The sequence below is a fragment of the Myxocyprinus asiaticus genome, chromosome 15 (assembly GCF_019703515.2).
Source record: "Myxocyprinus asiaticus isolate MX2 ecotype Aquarium Trade chromosome 15, UBuf_Myxa_2, whole genome shotgun sequence".
Lineage (NCBI taxonomy): Eukaryota > Metazoa > Chordata > Actinopteri > Cypriniformes > Catostomidae > Myxocyprinus > Myxocyprinus asiaticus.
The window spans coordinates 8,882,385-8,902,026 of record NC_059358.1 but is presented as its reverse complement, the minus strand read 5'-3'; the positions used below and the strand labels follow the sequence as shown (position 1 = coordinate 8,902,026).

General features: G+C 36.8%; 2 protein-coding genes across 5 annotated transcripts; one reads left to right on the top strand and one right to left on the bottom strand.

The window, feature by feature from the left end:
* Positions 1 to 1,341: 1,341 nt before the first annotated feature.
* On the top strand, positions 1,342 to 9,409 carry polr3glb (RNA polymerase III subunit GL b). Of its 3 annotated transcripts, XM_051719906.1 has the most exons (9): positions 1,342 to 1,532; positions 1,766 to 1,876; positions 3,296 to 3,425; positions 3,896 to 3,964; positions 5,334 to 5,390; positions 5,888 to 5,958; positions 6,712 to 6,828; positions 8,082 to 8,172; positions 8,296 to 9,409. In XM_051719906.1, the coding sequence occupies exons 2-8, from the start codon at positions 1,766 to 1,768 to the stop codon at positions 8,166 to 8,168; spliced, it is 642 nt and encodes a 213-aa protein (XP_051575866.1). In that variant the 5' UTR covers positions 1,342 to 1,532; the 3' UTR covers positions 8,169 to 8,172; positions 8,296 to 9,409. The 3 variants fall into 3 exon arrangements, with proteins under 3 accessions (XP_051575866.1, XP_051575864.1, XP_051575865.1); XM_051719904.1 differs by having other exon boundaries at positions 8,082 to 9,409; XM_051719905.1 differs by having other exon boundaries at positions 1,342 to 1,564; positions 8,082 to 9,409.
* A 6,458-nt stretch (positions 9,410 to 15,867) lies between these two features.
* On the bottom strand, positions 15,868 to 19,642 carry LOC127453480 (thioredoxin-interacting protein-like). 2 transcript variants are annotated; one of them, XM_051719875.1, is made up of 6 exons: positions 18,568 to 19,642; positions 17,875 to 17,944; positions 17,626 to 17,773; positions 17,172 to 17,531; positions 16,769 to 17,068; positions 15,868 to 16,679 (listed from the first exon to the last, which is right to left on the bottom strand). In XM_051719875.1, the coding sequence occupies exons 1-6, from the start codon at positions 18,821 to 18,823 to the stop codon at positions 16,674 to 16,676; spliced, it is 1,140 nt and encodes a 379-aa protein (XP_051575835.1). In that variant the 5' UTR covers positions 18,824 to 19,642; the 3' UTR covers positions 15,868 to 16,673. The 2 variants fall into 2 exon arrangements, with proteins under 2 accessions (XP_051575835.1, XP_051575834.1); XM_051719874.1 differs by having other exon boundaries at positions 15,868 to 16,682; positions 18,568 to 19,641.

Sequence of the window (19,642 nt, the reverse complement as noted above, 5' to 3'; positions counted from 1 at the left end):
CATATAATATATACCATGACATAATTATTATTACTATTATTGTTATATTATTATATTATATACATGGTAATATATATATATAATTATTATTATTATTATTTATTATTATGATTAGACATTCCATTATTATTAGTATCATGATAAACTCATTTGATTTTTTAAAAAAAAAAACATATATATATATATATATATATATATATGGTATGTTGTTAAACACATTTGACTTATATATATGTCAAATTTAACATCATACCAGTAATCTAATAATGAATTGTCTAAGCAATGGACCGGATGTTGGCTCCTAAGTTTGATGCAATAAACATTTAAGCAATGTTTGTGTGCTTGAACTGTGCAGATTTTTTATGAGCTTTGTGTGCAGGTAAGTTGAGTTCATTTCTGGACAGTGAAGTGCCTGTCACTTCAGGTATTAGTCTTTCAGTCCAACCATTAACCGTCAATTTCAGCTCAATCAAGCATTTATGCTGAAATGCACTGAAACACACATTTTGCAGTGATGCATATCCTGCCTCATCATAATTCTGCAATATTGCTTTTCTTTACACCTTTTTTCTTTCAGTTTGGGGGCTAAATATATACCAAGGTCCTCTAAGCAAGAAAGCAGGGGTGTGAAACAATTCTCAGACTGCTTAAATACTAATTCAGTGACTATAGCTATTATTGAACACAGTTTCTATGGCAACAGATTCAGTGGATTCCGACAGAAGCGTTCCCACGGTGACATGCACATGCTGCAGGAGAGCGAGAGAGAGAGAGAGAGAGAGAGAGAGAGAGAGAGAGAGAGAGAGAGAGAGAGAGAGAGATTGTAGTAGTGACTGGGCTCTTGCTCTCCAGGTTTAGATTTAAATGACAGTTTAATCCCATGTTCCAATATATAAATTAAAGCTTTTTGTTTTTATGTTTTCATTTATTAAAATGAAATTACTCTTTTGAAATAAGCACGTTTCTATTTTATCTCATATATTTCAGATTATGATGGGGGAGGAGGTTGTGAGTCAGCAGTATCACGGTTAGTTTTCGTTATTTTATTTTTATTTTTTACAAATACATATTTTGCACAAATGTAAAATATTACTCTTTCCGGATTTAAAAAAAAATGCATTTCAGTATCATGACCAGCTTCATTAAAAGGAGTTGGAACTGCATTTATAATTGTATTAATCGTTTAACTGATTTTTATGTGTAATCCATCAGCGTTGTTTAAATGAATTACTATGTAATAACTAGTTTTGTTATTTGTTTTGTATGACTGGGATTCATTTGCTTTACTGTAGTACAGAAGCGGAACTATAAGTAAAAGACTTCAGGTTTTCGGAAGGAAGATTTTCAGCAGCGGACAAAAACAAAGATGAAGGCGTTTGTTTGGCGCGCGATTTTATTGCTTACTTTTAATACAATAAAAAGTGATTTTCCATGAAAATCATCTGCGTATAATATACACGGATTATCAAATAAATATTTTGAGCAACTTACTGAAGTTATAAATAAAGAGGAATTTCGTCGAACATCAGTCTGTGAGTGAACGAGACGTGTTTGATTATTAAATGTATGTCAAAATAAATAAAAATGAAACAAAAACATGTTTAGCGAAATGCAACATATTAACTTAACTGTCTGTTTTATAAGCTAAATGTGAATGTAAGTGTGCTCAGATAAATTAGTGAATTGTTGATCGATACAAAATTAATAAAAATAATAAAAAATCATATTTGGTAAATAAAAATTATATCTGGTAATTGTTTCTCAGATGATGGCAGGTAGGGGCAGAGGGCATCTCACTTTCTCTGTGGAGATTGTTGGGATCAGTAAAGGAGAAAATCTCCCTCCATCCTGCGTCCAGCCGACCCCTTTGTTCCCTGTGAGTGTCTCATGGCTGATTTGACATCAGACTGATGTTTATTACACATTAATAACAGCCTAATTACTTCTGCAGTACTGTTAGTAAAACTGTGTGGCCGCAAAAATATTTGGACACTTAAGCCACACTTAAAAACATATGAATGTTATTGCATTTTATAACAAAATATTAAACCAATTGATTTTTTTATTTTTTATTTTTTTTGAAAGAGTGAAATTACAAGCACACTTTTCAAACAAAACATAATATAAAATACGTTTTTTAAATGATATATTGTAAATTATAGTAATAATGATTTACTGTTAAATGCATTAGAGTTAAAAGAATAGTTTGCCCAAAAATGAAAATTCTCTCATCTTTCACTCAACCTCATGCCATCCCAGATGTGCATGACTTTCTTTCTTCTGCAGAACACAAATGAAAGATTTTTAGAAGAATATCTCAGCTCTATAGGTCCATACAATGCTAGTGAATGGTGACCAGAAATGTGAAGCTCCAAAAGCACATAAAGTCAGCCTAAAAGCAATCCACATGATTACAGTGGTTAAATCCATGTCTCCAGAAGCGATATGATAGGCGTGGGTGAGAAACAGATCAATTTTAAGTCTCTTTTTACTGTAAATCGCCACCTTTAACCAGCCCTGACCAGTAGGTAGCGATATGCACAAAGAATGTGAATCGCCAAAAAACGAAAGTGGAAGAATGTGGAAGTGAAAGTGGACATTTATAGTGAAAAAAGGGGTTAAATATTGATCTGTTTCTCACCCACACCTATTATACAGCTATGTTTCATTGTCGAAATGTTCTTTTTTTAGGTGAACTATTCCTTTAATGTGATGAACCATGAACTGGTGTATGAACTGACTTCATACATACACTAAAATGTCCTTGACCCCTTGGTAAAAACCCCTTTTTTGTTCTGATACAAGGTACAGTGAGCTGATGCCACATTCAGACATTTTTAATGTGGCTTAAGTGTCCAAGTACTTCTTCGAGTCACTGTATAAACAATGTCTACCGGTCTATTCTGTTCTATCCTATTTTATTCCATTCAGCTATCCATACATTTTGGTGATTTTTCTATTTACTATCGGAGATCCTTGATTAAAAAAAAAAGCTCATTAATGTTGTGGGATCTTAAAAAATAAATATTAAAAGTAAAGCTTTGTTACAGGGTGAATGTTTGTCCCCAATGTGAATAACTCTGAATGTACTGTTTCTAATTCAAAATCTTGTTTGTTTCAAACATACATTACACATAGAATATTTATGTTTGGTTTAAAAGGGCCTTAATTTAATGGATCTTTAACTGTCACATATTGTCAGCATCCCATCAGGTATTTGTTTGACCCCTGACACTGGACAGATGTATGCAGAAATATCAGCTGTCTTTCCTCACTTGTGTGTTTGATGTTCCAGCCACTGGAGCAGAAGCCGGTGCCCCTGCAGGGAGGTGAGGAGGCCGAGTACATGCTGGCACTCAAGCAGGAGTTCAGAGGAGCCATGAAGACGCTTCCGTTTTACATCCGTCCAGCTGCACCCAAGAAAGGTCAGTTTAGGGTTAAGGATAATCTTTTTATTGGCCTCTTTTAGACATTCTGCATTTCTGTTCCATATTGAGTGTTCATTTTTGGCTTTTGTGTTTTTTTGTTAGATACAGTGGAGAGTGAGGAAATTATTATGGAAGGGAGGATCAGTGTGCCTAGAGACTGTGGACTAACACATAAAATAGATTTTCATATTTTCTGAAAACATTTGCTCTAGCAAAACTCACCACCACTTAAGTAGGGAAATAATATTAGGTGGTTGGCCCAAGTCAAAGATTCCACCAATAAGTCTCTATAATATTCTTGTCCCTAGATGTTACTAAGTCCCTCCTTCATTGTAAATCTAAGGAAATTATTTTTAAAAATTTTTAACATCCCAATTTATCATCTGCCATGGTTTTTAGGAATATGTGCGTGGGTTGTTTTAGGGATGTGTGATTAGCATTTAGAAGTTGTATTGTCCTCTTAACAGATGTTGAGCGCTATTCTGACAAATACCAGAAAATTGAGACTTCTGACAACAGCTTGGAATGGAAGCCAGGTAAGTGAACTGATGTAGATCTGCAAAGAATGCTCCATCTGTTTCTCTGTGTCGGTGTGTGTGTGTGTGTCCTGTATCTCTGTACTAAAGCTGAGCTATACAGCAAAAAAATAAATAAAATGAAATTACATTTCTATATGTTTCAGCTTTTTGAAAATATTAGATATATTCGATGGATGGATGTATAGATAGTTAGATATGCATTTGCTCTGAAAATATTTAGGCCTAAAAGTATTGTTTTTTTGTTTGTTTGTTTGTTTAACTTTATTTTTTATTTATTTTTATCAGAGATACTATAGTTTCCATTAAACTGCCATTGTTGCCAAGCAGATTCAAAATGTTTAATGTAAGAAGTAAAATACATTGAATAAAAAAATAAACAGCAATATTTACATCCATACATTTTTTACTAAATGAAAAATAATGATACAGAGAAAATTTCAATGGAGCCCCTTAAAGGACAGTGCGGGGGGAAAAAATGAAATAGTTCTGCATTCCCTGGCAAAAGTTTTGCATTTCCTCGCAATAAATGTACCTTGGCTTTACTACAGTAACCACATTTAACCATTATATTCTTAGTGAAACCATAACAATAATAAAACTAATTAAAATCATTTTCAAATTTTGTGGTTACTATGGTTTTACTAAAAATACCATTGTTAAACCATGGTATTTGAAGTTAAACCATAGGATCCACAAGATCCACAAAACACACACACACAAAAAAAAACATGGTTAACCTACAACAGTCATTGTTACTTTTACTATAGTAAAAACAAAATTCCATCAAAAACTATGGTTACTATAGTCTATAATATTACTATAGTAAACCCATGGATTTCACCAAAAAACATGGTTACTTCAATAATACTATAGTAAAACCAAGGTAAGGCCACACAAAACTATTTGAGAAAAAAAATTCCCTCTCTGTCCTCTAAAGGGCTCTGTGCATTTCTGTGCTGATGCAAATTAATTTAGAATCGATTAATTGAAGTGGACAGTATAAACTGATTAAATTTTACCAACTCTATCTGCATTTTGGTACTCAAGTTTAACTCAGAGACACTATTAAAGCATCTTTGTCTTAACATTCTCATACTCGCAAATCACCAAAACAGAGAGGGATCAGATCATGAAACTAATCTAATGATGCAATCTTAAGAAAATGTAAAGCTCAAATAAAAATCACAATAAAATCATTGTGATATTCACAATGTTGCTTAATTTTATTTGGCCAGCACATTCATTAGAAATATATTGTGAATATTTAACATAGCACCAAGTCCTACTCTGTATTAGTGTGTTCACCTGTTTCTCTGTCCCTGTGTGTGATCCTCTATATCCGTGTGATTTTATTAATTTTTTTCAGACTGGAGGCGCTTTCCGAAGGAGTTGCGTGTGAGAGAGAAGAGACCCCAGAGAGACAGTGAGTACACTCTAATACTGGACACTGGGTTCCAGTGCAGGCAAGCAGAGAAAGATGAAACCACCCAGTATAGCAAACACACATTTGTAAATGTGCTTTTTCTAAAGCAGAGAAAGGGAGCAGGTGAGGCTGATGTGCTCATGAATGAGTGCGTAAAGACGAGCCATTCCAGCAGGTCTGCGCTTCACTCTCTGACTCATCGCTGTCTCAGGGGAAATCAGAGAGACAGCTCTCAGAAACACTGCACACATCTACAAAATGAAAGGATGGAGAGAAAGAGACATTGAAAAGATGAGAGACAGAGGGATAAAGGTTTAGCCTAGAGGAGCGTCTGTCACTAAGAGTAGAGAAGAGTTTATTTTTAGTCTTTTTGCATCTTTTGTCAGAGAATCAGTAGGGGATCTGTGATCAGAATAGATGTTTTTATAGAAGTGCACAGAAGGATGTTGCTGATGTCATTTCCTCTGTCACAAACACACTTCACTTATGTTGTTCAGAAAGCCCAGCTGTTCCAAAACAACCCAAACAGCCACGATTGGACAAAGAGGAGATCATAAGTAAACTGGAGGTACACAAACATGCACATACACGCACATGTTTTTCTATCATGGTTGAGACTTTCCAATTACTTCTATTGTTTTCATAATAAGCACATTTTCTATCCCCTAACCCTCATAGAGACCCTTTTGCATTTAAAGATTTTAATTACAACATTACTTTGTATGCTTATTAAGCCATTTTCCTTTTGGGGGGGCCATTGAAAGGTCCCTGTAATGTAGGTGATTTGAAGTTTTACTGTCCTCGTGGGGACCAAATGAAGTTTCAAACGTAAGTTCGGGAGTAGCAGATCTAGGCCTGCCAATCCATAAGATATATAAGCTGCTGTTTCCCTTGCACCGGTGACGATTCTTCCAACATCTCTCCACCTCCCCATCTCCAACTTTATATTTCATAACACCTATATCAATTACCGGTATTATTTCAAAATTGTCTTTTTTTTTTTCTTTATTTAGTCTGATAGTCAGAGACACAGTCCTGGGCTTCAGCCCCCTCCCTTATGGACAGCACGCCAAATCCATTTACCTTAATGCACTCCAGGACCATATGAACCAGTGAACTCGTGAAATGTCAAATGGCAAAACCTGACAAACAGTCGCACACAGACACACATCCACAGTTTATCTCTTTTGTTTACCATTTATGTGTAATGCACTCAGAAATAAAAAGAGTTTTAATTGATTTGTTTTCACACCCTCTCAACATTAGCATCAGTGACCTTGTGTGTAAACTAATGTGTGTGTTTGTGTGTGTTTGTATTTAGTCTCTAGAGCAGAAAGAGAAAGAGGGGAGTTCTGATGAAGAGGAGGGAGAAAAAAAGAAGCCAGAGGAGGAAGAGGCTGAGGGAGAGGAGAATTATGACGAAGAGGAGTTTGAGGACGTAAGAGACTCTAGCTCTGTTTCAAAATCTAGTGAGCTGTCTTGCTGTGTACTGCTTACATTGACAGCTGCCTTCTAAGGTAGCATCCTAATTGAAATGAAACCTCATAAGTGACTAATTTGGAACACTACATAGGCAGCAACACTGTACACCACATGAACAGCACTCCTTATGCGAGGCGCACAAGAGACTTAACTCCCAAAATTGATTGCATTTAATTTGCATGTTACGAATTGTAATACATTTTAATAAAATATTGGGTAAAATAATCAATTGATAATTATACTGAATTAATTATTTTTATCTTAAATATTGATTATTATTATTTAATTTATTATAAATACATTTTAATTTTTTATTTAAATTAATTCCATTATATATTATAATTTTAGTTCATTTTAATTTTTAATTTTTTATCCCCTCTTCTCCCTAATTTTGAATGCCCTGTTCCCACTACTTAGTAGGTCCTCATGGTGGCACGGTTACTCACCTCAATCCGGGTGGTGGAGGACAAGACTCAGTTGCCTCTGCTTCTGAGACAGTCAATCCGCGCATCTTATCACGTGTCTCATTGTGCATTACACCGCGGAGACTCACAGCATGTTGAGGCTCATGCTATTCTCCGCGATCCACGCACAACTTACCACGCGCCCCATTGAGAGCGAGAACCACTAATCGCGACTACGAAGAGGTAACCCCATGTGACTCTACCCTCCCTAGCAACCGGGCCAATTTGGTTGCTTAGGAGACCTGGCTGAAGTCAATCAGCACACCCTGGATTCGAACTCGTGACTCCAGGGGTGGTAGTCAGCGTCAATACTCACTGAGCTACCCAGGCCCTCCCATTATTTTATTTTTATTAAAAGATAATTTGTATTTATTGAATATTTATTAGTCACAATGCATTGTATTATTACATGCGATACATGTGATGCTGCCTTATAATTTGGTCAAAACAAGGTGTTTTAGGATGCAGCATAATTCAGCTGCATACCGTTTGAAACAGCCTTTATGTTGGGAGCACACTTATGATGCCTTAAAATGCTGCCTTCATTGGCAGCTCACTAGATTATAGAACAGAGCCTCTGTTTTAAACATATTTATACCTAACATGTTTGATCAAGATCATCAGAGGATGTAAAAATTGCTTGATACTGAAGCTGCAATGTATAAGTCCAAGTGCATTATCTTAATTTTTACCAGACATTCCATTTTTATTCAATTAATCCCTTGTATACGTGTGTGTGTAACAGGAAACAGATTACATCATGTCCTACTTTGACAATGGGGAGGAGTTTGGAGGGGACAGTGATGATAATATGGATGAAGCCATTTACTGAACAGGTGATGCCGGCTCTGTAGAGTCCTTCTCTGGACAGTGTGTGTGTCTCTGAAGCTGTCTGTCCCTCAGAACCTTTCTGTGACAGATCATTTTGTCTGGCAGCTAATGTTGAGATCTGTATTCAGTGACTTTCCTCTTATCCGGCGGGTTGGCAGGGTGGCAGATTGCTGACGGAGAATGTTAGAATCTGTGTGCCATGGCTGGAGCAGAGGAAGAGAGACAGTGACTAAAATGCATTCTGATATCTGCCTCCACACACAAACACAAACACACACTCCTATCTTAATGCAGCTATATGTCTTTTAGAGCTTTGTAACTGATTGTTAGAGATTGCTGAAACTATTTTTAGGAATTTGTTCTATAAAGTATGTAAGTTTTAGTCTAAGTTTTAAATAGTTACATTCATCTAAATAACTTTTATACATTTTAATATTGTAGATGTTTATTTTAGATGGTAAGCAAGTGATGTTCTTCAAACCTTGCTGTGATTGTAAATATTTTTTATTGTACTGTTTAACCATTTGGTGTGATAAAGTCACACTTCGTGAACACTTTGTTTTGTTAATGGCCTGTTGTGGCCTGTAGGGGGTGTGCAACTATTGTTTAAGTTCTAGAACACAATTGTGCCAAACAGTGTTGGCATTGCTGGTTATTTTCCTTAACACTGTTTGTGTAAATTTATATTTGTCATCAGCTGATGTTTTCCTTACTCACCCACCCACTTGGTAAACAGACACGATCTGGACTGGAAACAGTTGTATAATTGTTATTCAATGTGTTTGTGTGAGAGAGAGAGAGAGTGTGTGCGTATGTCTGTGTGTGTGTGTGTGTGTGTGTGTGTGTGTGTGTGAGAGAGAGAGAGAGAGAGTGTGTGTGTGAGAGAGAGAGAGTGTGTGTGAGAGAGAGAGAGAGTGTGTGTGTGTGTGTGTGAGAGAGAGAGAGAGAGAGAGTGTGTGTGTGTGGGTTTGGGTGGTTTATGAGGACATTTTTTTTAGGTTACAAACTGGTAATTACAAGGGTATTATGCTATAAATGTGGTTTATGAGGACATGTCTAGTGTCCCCATAATTCAAAAATGCAGAAAGTTTTTTGTGAGGGTAAGGTTTAGGTGTAGGGTTAGGGGATAGAATCTATAGTTCGTACAGTATAAAAATCATTATGTCTATGGAGAGTCCTCATAAGGATAGCCGCACCAACGTGTGTGTGTGTGTGTGTGTCAGTAAATAGTTGTACTTGATACCACATACACCCGAGAAGAATTAGAATAGAAAAAAAATCTCAGACTCTTTTGAGGAAAAACCTTTCTTGACATGGCCCTTCAGCTCTCAAATACTGCTGGTTGGCCAAATTTTCTGTGGATGAATTTAGATGATGGCTGACTCAGACGAGCTTTAATAGAGGATAGGCAGAGGAATTCTTCCAGAAATAGGTGAGGGCTTTTATTCAAGGAAGCGAAGAGCAGCTCATGTCAAGCAGCCAGAGACGACTAAAACAAGAGCCAGACGGAGGGAGACTTGTCAAACGAAGGAGTTGTGATATTTTTTACTGTAGATACGCTGATAGGCAACAAGTCTAAACTCATAAACTACAGGTCAACGATGTGCTGATTTTAGCCTAACTGCACCATTGAGCTTAATGCCAAATGTCAGTAACTCAAAGTGTAGCAGTCAGTCTCACAAAACAGTGGCACTTTTGTCAGACAATGTGGCATGGATTGTGTCAACTCTGTTGTAATGAAAATATTTTGGAATTGAATCTTAACATGTTGAAGATCAGTGCAAAAATGTCTTTAACACACACAATTATGCAATGATAGCAAATTACATTGCACCACACCACATTTACAATCAATGCTCTTGTGCTTTGTACCAAGATCAATATTTCTGTATAAACTTAATCACTAAGTATAAAGTACTTGATAAAAACTGAAAAAGTGTTCCAAAAAATTATGATGTCGCTCCCATAAATTTAAACATTCATTTCAATAAAAGCTACATTTAGGTAGATTTAGATTTTTAAGACATTTTAACCCATTGAAATGTAATGGGTATAAATGGAGACATTCACACTGGGTGATATTCTGATGAAAAAACAAAAATTTAAGAATAAGTATTTTATTTTTAATTATAGTATTTTATTCCTAGACATCTCCCTAACATATAAGAATAACTACAACCATCCTTACTTCTCTTTGTGTCTGATGGTTTTTCAATCCCCTGTGTTGTCTTGTTTGAGCTTTAAACACAATCATGCTTATAAACCGTTCCTTGTTTCTCTCTGACTCAGGCTGCAACTAATTGTGTTCCCAGGACATTCTTGCTAAAATTCCATCCCATTAAATTGATTTACAGTGTATGCACATTCTTGTACATGTACGAATATAAATGTAATTATAAAGCAACAACATGGGGCTTTCTTTAGTGAATAAAAACACAACAGCAGAGGTACTGGAAATAAATTGCAGTCCATTCATGTTTGCAATGGAAACTAAAAATAATTTAACAAAAGATAGTACTTACAGTATAAGTAGAGATTGACCGATATTTTTAACCGATATTTACACTTTTCCACTTAATCGGTTGTTGGTTCTTTAATATCGGGTTTACCAATAAAGTCAGATACAAAAGACTTTAGATCTTAAATATTAATTGAGGAGCTTTGCAAATGTGTAGTCTGCAGCTACAAGTAGTTAAATTAATTCTTTGCAGACACAATATTACTTTGTAGATTTGTAAGACATAAAACAAGAATTAAAATGTGATTATGCATATCGGTAATCAGACACTTAAACACAAATATAGTAAGTAACATATTAGTCATTCAAAAGCCAGTATTGGTCGATATCTAGTTATAATAATGATTCACCTATTTCAAGTCTTCATTGCACATTTTGAATTTGACAATAATAATTCAGATCGTGCAGACTGATGCTGAAGCAGCCTATAGAGAAGCACTTAAAAAAAGATCACTCTGTTATAACTGCCACTCTTTCCACAGCATGCAATGAAATCACACAAGTTATACAAAGTTGTGTACCATTTAAATACTATATAAATGATTGAATAGCATTCCAACCTATATTCCCACCTAACCCTATACCATTTATAATATGCTTACAAAGCAACTCAATAGCCAAAAGTGCATTAACTAATTACCCTTATGTTTTTGTTTATCTTGGTAGAAAACAAACAACAAAATAAGTAATTAAACACCCATAAAAGTCCTACATATGGTTGTTTCATATTTGTTTTACGCATTATCCTTACAACTTATGTCCAGTTCCTCTGCAGAGAGTGCATTATAGCCAGACCCTGTACATCCATAACAGTGAGTGAAGTGAATACCCAGAGGGTCCTTTTTAGCTGAAGTGAAACAACATTAATACACAAGCACACACACCCAACGGGCCAGTTATTCCAGCTAAGGAGGCAAGGAGATGTCCTCTGTCCTTCATCCAGCCTTCATCCGGTAATTAGGATGCAGCACTTCAGCTGGATAGGCAGCAGAGACTGTGTACTGAAAACAAAAGTAGTCCAAGGACACTCCATTTCAATTTCCAACCTGCCCTGCCCTCCAAAGAAGAGTGAGTAATTGAAATGTATACAAAGAAAACTCCACACACACATTTATTTTAGGAAGGTGATTCTTTTTGACACATGATCCTTTATCAGACAACATCCTATATAAATGAGTCTGAGAATATAAGGATTTGCACACAGCTAACCTGATAGCCTACAGGCCATTCATTATTTAACAGAACATATTCTTGCATTCCCAAATAAAATCTGTGTTTTAAAGTGCAATTTAAGAGAAACAACAACAGTCACTTTCCATACTGTAAAGATAACACCTGACTAACAGTGCTGGGTAGATTACCTATTAATTGTATTCCAGTACTGATCACAAATTACATGACAAAAATTGTAGTAAGTAACTTCTGACTTAACTCTTATTTGATGTCACATGCATTTGAGAATGATAATAAAGCCATTTTGACATTATGTTGCTTAAATGCATTTAAGAAAATGTAATAAATCTAAGTATTATAAGAACTGATATGATATGTTTTGTCTTTTACTCACTATTTGTAACACTCAATTTTAAATACATAATAACATACGTACAATGCAAAGCCAAAATAATCATTACTGAAGTATTTAATACATTTTAATGTGGGAGGGGAAATTAAACATTTACCTGAAATGTTCCTCCTTTAGCTTTAGTTTAAGGAAATACCAAAGTTTTCACTTTTAAACGGATAGTTCATCCCTAATAATGAACATTCTGTCATAATTTACCCTCGTGTTATTCCAAACCCATAGTATTTTAATTGTTCTGTGGAAAACAAAAGGATATGTTAGGAAGAACCACAGCCTCAGTCACCACTCACTTTCATCGTATAGAAAATTAACCTAACATCTCCTTTTTAAGAAAGTTACAGCAGTCTCACCCTTTCTGTTGGCATAAGACAGCATTACTTAGCAGAACGACCTGTGCTCATCTCACATTACGCTGGCAAAACCAAAGACAACTGCATTATGGCAAAGATTACAGATGGCAGAATAATAATAATAAAATAAATTATAAAAATGCAGACATAGTTTTTAATTTCCACAGCTTAAGGTGTCAGAGCACACATGCAAGCCACTAGGCCACGATTCTGACACATAATTTTTCAAATGCACAAGGGCTGAATGAATGTTTGCATGAGATCCTCTGGAGTGCAGAAGTTAAGGACTGTTACAAGAACACTTAGAAGGAAGCTGAGAAAAAGCAAGAGGAGGCTGTGTGACACGTTTCTGTTTGGCTGGTTTTCTGAACTAGTCTAAAGTTCACGAGCTGGAAATGAGATGGAGAGAGTACGTGAGGGAGGTCAGAATAGATACAGATCCTTCTAGAGAGAGCTCTATGTAAAGAAACAGCTGCTTAGTGAGTAAACAACCATATAAGGTTTCTGATTTTCTGATTTGATGTTTCCAGGATTGTTAATCTGACCCTTGACGCAGTTCCAGCTCAGCACTAATTATTCTGGATGGAATAATTCCTTTAGACGGCAATACTATCCAGTAAGAGGACATTTCAGTGCTCCACAATATAGAGTACACTAATTAAATCTGCACATTTTCTGTACTGATTTTTGGGGGAAATCTGCAGAAATATACGGAATGGATTTAAACACGTAAAAATGTGCTGAACACAGCTGAAAGTACTAGTCTACACTCTAATTGCTGGCTGTAAGCATAATCAAATAAGCGACAGTATTTAGAAATGTAGTCTTTAATGTACTGTAGAAATGTGTAGAATTTCATGAATGACAGATTCAGTGTGGGCCTGCTAATTGGTTATATTTATTGCCTGGATCTACTGGTCATGGTGTTGAAGGTGAAGTGTGTTATTTCTACACCACTAGCGTCACCAAACAGAAGCCCCAGTGAGTATGGCATTGCAATGTTTTGAGAGCCCACAGGGCCAGTGTTTGCACTTTTCGAGGGGAAATCAACCTACGAATGGCTTGGTTAGTTGTCTCATCACATTAAACTGGGTTAAGTGTTGTAACAGACAAAAATTATACACTTTACCTTTAAAGTGTTTGTTTTGCACCATGGCTCCAGAAGATGCTGTAATTTGTTCACACAGAAGAGAAAAGACGATAAATTACTTAAGTAGTTTAGTACTAAGTTGACGTATAAGGCTCACACCATACCTGTCAATCATAGTAGAGCGTCACGCCCTCTCTGTTGGCCGTAGATAACATTAGTCAGCAAGATGACCTGTACTCCTCTCACATACAGTATAAACTAGAGAAACTAAAGACAACTGGATTATCACAAAAATTACAGGTGACTGTCAAAAAGTGAAGATGGTTTTAAGTTCTAGAACATTCTAGAAATCATCCTAGAAATCTGATTAATGTATACTGTGTTCCGCTGTGTAGCTCAGGTTTACTAACATTAAACTGCAACTCAATCTGACCGGAATCCGTCAAATATGTGTAAATCTGTTATGTCCTAACAAATATAGTAAAACTTACTTAAGCCAGATAATGTCTTAATCAAAATATACAATAAGAGCTTTTAAGAAAACTAACTGCACCTCTTAAAGAGTCCAAGGAGAAATTATTAGGTTTGTGGGCCAAAGAAATATTGCAGAAATAAGTTATATTCTGTAGAAAAATAAAATAAAATGTAATAAAAAATTTTAAAAAATACAAAATACAAAATTCATTAAACATACATATAAAAAGATAATAGAAGATCAATGGATTTAAAAATCTAAATATTTCTTAGATTATAAAATCTAACAATCCCAAAAGCTGTCTGTAAGAGTTAGAGTTAGAATTCATAAATTAGCTAAACTGATGAACAACAGATGTAAATGGGAGGTCCACACAAGTGTATGTGAACTAGTGTGTGTGCAGACACTTCCCAGCCTTTTTTTTTTTTCTTCAATGTGACTGTTTGACATTTTCATTTGAAACTGCGCAGCAAAAGCAAAGAGTGATATAGAGACACCTCCCTATCTGACCTATGCAGTGAGCTTCAGAGACACTGGTCAAACAGTGATTTATCTTCCTCACACAATATCATGCAGAGGAATTACACATTGCATTGCAATCTTAAGAAAGCTTATAGAAAAGGCAGAAGGAGACTTGTGTGGATTTCTGAGCTAGGTTCAAGTTCGTGATCTGAAAATGGAGAGAGAGTACGTGAGGAAGCTAGAGGGGGGTCTGGACAGAGATCTTTTTTGAGAGATCTCTATGACAAGGAACAGCTGCCTGGTGAGTAAACAACTGTATCAGGTTTCTGATTCTATGATTTAATGGTTCCAGGATTGCTGATCTTGCCCCAGTTCCATCCCAACACACATGCAGCATTGCACAGATGATTCTGGACAGGGCAGCTCCTCTTTACATATTGTGTTAATCTGTAAATGTATTTTTCTTTTTTTAGATTAGTCATAATATTTATCAATTTTCTTAGAAGTGTGTCTGTGCAGTCAGATATACATAACACATAAAACTGAGATCAAAGACTTTTGCTGTTTAATTGCAGGAGGAAAGTCTATATACTGTAGATGGTCTGGTCTGCCTGGTGAGTGTGTGTACAGTTACCAGCACACTCACTTTGGCCATTTGATTGGAGTTACCTCACTGAAATGTTATTCTCAACACAGACCCAAGGATGGAAGTTGCTTCAGCAACGAGTAAACAGCAGGTGAATATTTTCCAACTGTACAAAGCTGTGTAAATAAACCCCTCCAGATACAAACAATAACAGGTGCTCATTACACAACAGCTACATTCATGTCTTTGTCTACTGCTATCAACCTTTCCCGTACATTCATCCTAATGTCAAGAGTTTAGATATAGCTAGGCTGCAATAAACTCTGCAGCACTAATTTACCTACTACCCTCTCTGTACAATGACTGAAATTTCACACAATGTGCATTATTACCTAGTCCTCAGATCCGTCTGTCCGTCTGTCCATTTGAGGACCGACTGACCAACCAACTGGCAGGCAGGCAGACAGACAGACAGACAGACAGACAGACAGACAGACAGATAGATAGATAGATAGATAGATAGATAGATAGATAGATAGATAGATAGATAGATAGGTGAACAGATAGACATATAGGTAAGTCATATTAATGACACTTGATTGTATTTGATCATTTCAAATGTTTTATTGTCTTTATAATGGCTAAAAGTGACCCATTGGGTTCAAATAAAAAATAAAAGTACAAAATGCAAATAACAATCAAATTTGAATGTGATTTAACTAAATGTTGGTACATTTACAGTAGTCCTGATTTATTAAATACATATATAATTCTGACAATATATACAGTATATACTATATACTATACAAATATATATTTTGATTTCTATATTAAATAAAAAATAAAAAAAATACTTGTCTGCTAGGATAGATTGAAATTGTGATACTAGACAAAGAATATATCAAAACTGTTATCAAGGTGTGCTATGTTCAATGTAATTATTAAATACAATGGTTTTCATTCACAAAAAGTGCATCACATAAATATTATCTGTTCCAAATATCTCTAATCTGAAGGTTTTTTTTTTTTTTTTTTGCACCATTACTAAGAAAACCCCAATCTGAAATGTCAATAGGAGCAGACAGAATTTTATACCAATATGGCAAAATCTAACACAAATCTAATAACTCTCTCAGATGCTGAGTATTCCTTTGTGATAAACATAAAGATGTCAATGGTCATTTTCAAGAGGTGGATTCTTACATTTGTCCAACTGTCCTTTGATTCAGTAAAACAGCTTCTGACGACCTCATTAAAGATTCAGCAACTTGCAATCAAACATTTCTTTGTTTGCCACTGCTTTTCATATTCCACAAATCAGAAGTAAAGCGTGCCTGGTCCTCTAGCACTGGTATTCTGCATTCTGACATCTGAATTTTGCTGTCAGGAGCTGTGTTTGTTCATCTGCTGGAGTTTAATGCTTTGTGGAGAACCGCAGTCTCAGTTCTGCTGTACAATCGAGGAAAGACAGAAGCAATCCTTAGTGAAAATTCAAACAGGGTAGTGGGTGTATTTATATGTGTGCATGTGTGTACCTCTGTGTATGCCGGGGGAGGGGGGAGATGATACTCGCTAATACGCATGAAAATTGGACTGTCATCCTCATCATAATCATTCAGGAGAGGGATAAAGGAACTGTCTATGTGGTTATCCTGGGAGATCTCGCTGTAACTGGGAGGAGAAGATGGGATGGAAACACAGGTGCTGGAGGTGGCACTGCCGTCCTGGCTGCTCATGCTGCTGGTGCGACTATTCAGGCCGTTAAAGGGGACTGTCCCGATGACCAGAGGCAGTTCAAGGATCAGCTTCTCGGTGCCCGGAATATGCAAAGAGATCTGCCCCCGGAGAGAGAAAAAAAAAACATTATTAATATGGCACGTCAAAAATACAGTGAAGTCTACAGCTCACATGAATTATCAAGAATATACAGTATCTCACCCTCAAAGTGTAGTCAACGTGGATGATGTCACAGCCCAAGATAGTGGGCTTCAACTTGGGCACATGGAGGACTTCCCCCTGCCAAACGTCACACATGCCAGAGATGATGTGGTCGCCCCTGACAGAAGTGAGTTTCTCGCAAAACACCTTGGTGCGGCCGTTCGCCAGATAAATGTGCTTGGCTATGATGGCGGCTTTAGGAATGACAATCCGAGAGCAGTTGTTCTCAAATTTAGCATCGATGCAAATGTCCTCTCCTTCGCAGTAACCCTTCCGGTCAATGCGGGCAACCATGGAAACGCTGCCATCAGGAATAAACATGCAGGTGACTTTCTTCACTTTTGCTCCTGCAACTGGAGTCTGAAAAGAGCCAGACAGAAATATGATGGACTGTTCTCTCATGTTTGAATCACATCTGCTTAGCAGATGCTTTGTGTGACCTTTCTTGACTTACCATGAGTTCTTGGGTGTTTACATCAATGGGTTCCTCCACCTCAAAATACCGCTTGCATTCCGCATATGGCTGGCCTGATTTCTCTATGACCGCCTTCACATAGTACTGGACTGAGCCAAACTTTCCTGCATAGGTGGAAACTAGGTGCCTGTTCAGGGGTGGAAGATTTTGCATTAAAATAGTTAGTCAGATATAATTAAATATTTCAGGTGCAATATTTGTAATATGCAATTTCCCAAAGAAACCTACCCTGCCTGTGGAAGTTCGAACCCGAACATGAACTCATATCTGTTTCCAGGCCTGAGAGTGATGGGGCCATCTGCACATGCAGAGAAGAAATTGTGTTTTGAGAAACACACGCCAGGGCCATGACCACCATAGACAGTATATTCAGAATAGTTGTCCATTAATAAGGGGTTTTCAATGACCAATTCCTATACTTTTACATTCTGGCCCCACAATCTTGAATATTTGCCAACATCCTTGACTTACACCTTTCAGTTCATTCATCTAGGCTATACTCTTAATGCAATTCTGAGCTGCTTTAAATTTTCATTCCACAAAGGCAAAAATAAAATCAATCATATCTGTGTAGGAAAAGGCCTACAAGGCTGAAAAAAACTGCAAGACCTTATTCAGAGTAGCGCCATATTTAATTTTTGACGGGAATGAAAACGAGGCTGTGTGGAATAGACTTTCAGTCTCTTTAATTATTTGTACTTGTATAAAGTCGTATAATGGTCCCAGACCACATATAATTTTCTGGAGTTTCTCTCTCTCTCTCTCTCTCTCTCTCTCTCTCTCTCTCTCTCTCTCTCTCTCTCATTTTCATTCTCGTCAAAAAATAAATAAAAATGGTGCCACTCTGAATAAGGTCTGGATAAGAACTCAATCTAGTTCACAAGTGCATTTGTGTCAGGAAAACCAAAGCTTAACTCTCACCTGTGGGTTGATGATCAAGGTGAAGAACCTCCTCACATTTCAGATACTCGATTTCCTCCCTGCAGCGCAGCTTTCCTTTACTAAATTCGACTTTAGCGCATCCGATACCGAATAGTCTAACGGCGGAGACCCTAATCACCTCCAACACCTCCACAACCACCCTCCCGGCCACTTTATCTCCGCCGCTGTACGCGCTCTTGTTCGGGTCACTCAGCTGAACCTTGAAGGTCTTTGGTTTCTTTGTCAACACGCCCATTTTTTGCTTTTTAAATAATTTAACGAGTTCAACAAATACTAATCTGTAATAATACTATTTAAGGTGTTATTAAATGTCAATGAAGGAATCAGTTGCGCATCAAGCTCACCAATATGTGTTGATGTTATTATATTATTTTCTATTGGATGTTTTTGTAATTTGGTGGTCACTCTGTTCTGTCGGTAAACACTGTGTGGGAGTGGGTGGTTATATAGTTAACACGCCGCTATGCTGATGATGTGAGCTAGCGCTGGACACTCACATGCGCCCGTGGATCGCCCCACGGGCGTCTCTCTCATAGGACACACGGGCTGTGAACTTCCACTCGGGCCAATGAGCACCCGGCCAGGGCGCGTGGACAGCTCGTGGGTATGGGGCAGGAGGCATCTGAGGAGGTGGGGTAATTTTATGTAGCAGGGGTAGGGCGTGAACAGCTGCACTTGAGACACATGTGCCCTGCTCCAAAACATGTTTGTGGAGTGAAAGAAACTCACGTATGACACGTATCCTTTTGACAAAAGCGAGATTTGGAAATAACGCGTTTTGCATAACAAATCCATTTAAACTGATGTGACATAAACAGAATGTCCCCAAACAATCAAGCATTTTTACAACGTAATTTACCATTACAAAAGGAAGGTGGTGGTATTATTGTACAATAGTGATGGCATCAGATGGTAATGGCATGGTACAGAATGATTTACATTGTACCCAGGATACTTGTTGTTTATGATGATCGGACAACATATTTGATTAAAGTGTATTACAAGTGCACATGTCCACACAACCATGGCATTACCATGGTACATGTCCCAACAA

Coding starts and splice junctions, on each gene's coding strand:
- polr3glb (XM_051719906.1), top strand. CDS start 1,766: ATGATGGCAGGTAGGGGCAGAGGGCATCTCACTTTCTCTGTGGAGATT. Junction 3,426..3,895: donor TCCAGCTGCACCCAAGAAAG/GTCAGTTTAGGG, acceptor TCCTCTTAACAG/ATGTTGAGCGCTATTCTGAC. Junction 5,959..6,711: donor AGATCATAAGTAAACTGGAG/GTACACAAACAT, acceptor GTTTGTATTTAG/TCTCTAGAGCAGAAAGAGAA.
- LOC127453480 (XM_051719874.1), bottom strand. CDS start 18,823: ATGGGCGTGTTGACAAAGAAACCAAAGACCTTCAAGGTTCAGCTGAGT. Junction 17,945..18,567: donor CCTTGATCATCAACCCACAG/GTGAGAGTTAAG, acceptor CTGCATGTGCAG/ATGGCCCCATCACTCTCAGG. Junction 17,069..17,171: donor ACGTTGACTACACTTTGAGG/GTGAGATACTGT, acceptor CTCCGGGGGCAG/ATCTCTTTGCATATTCCGGG.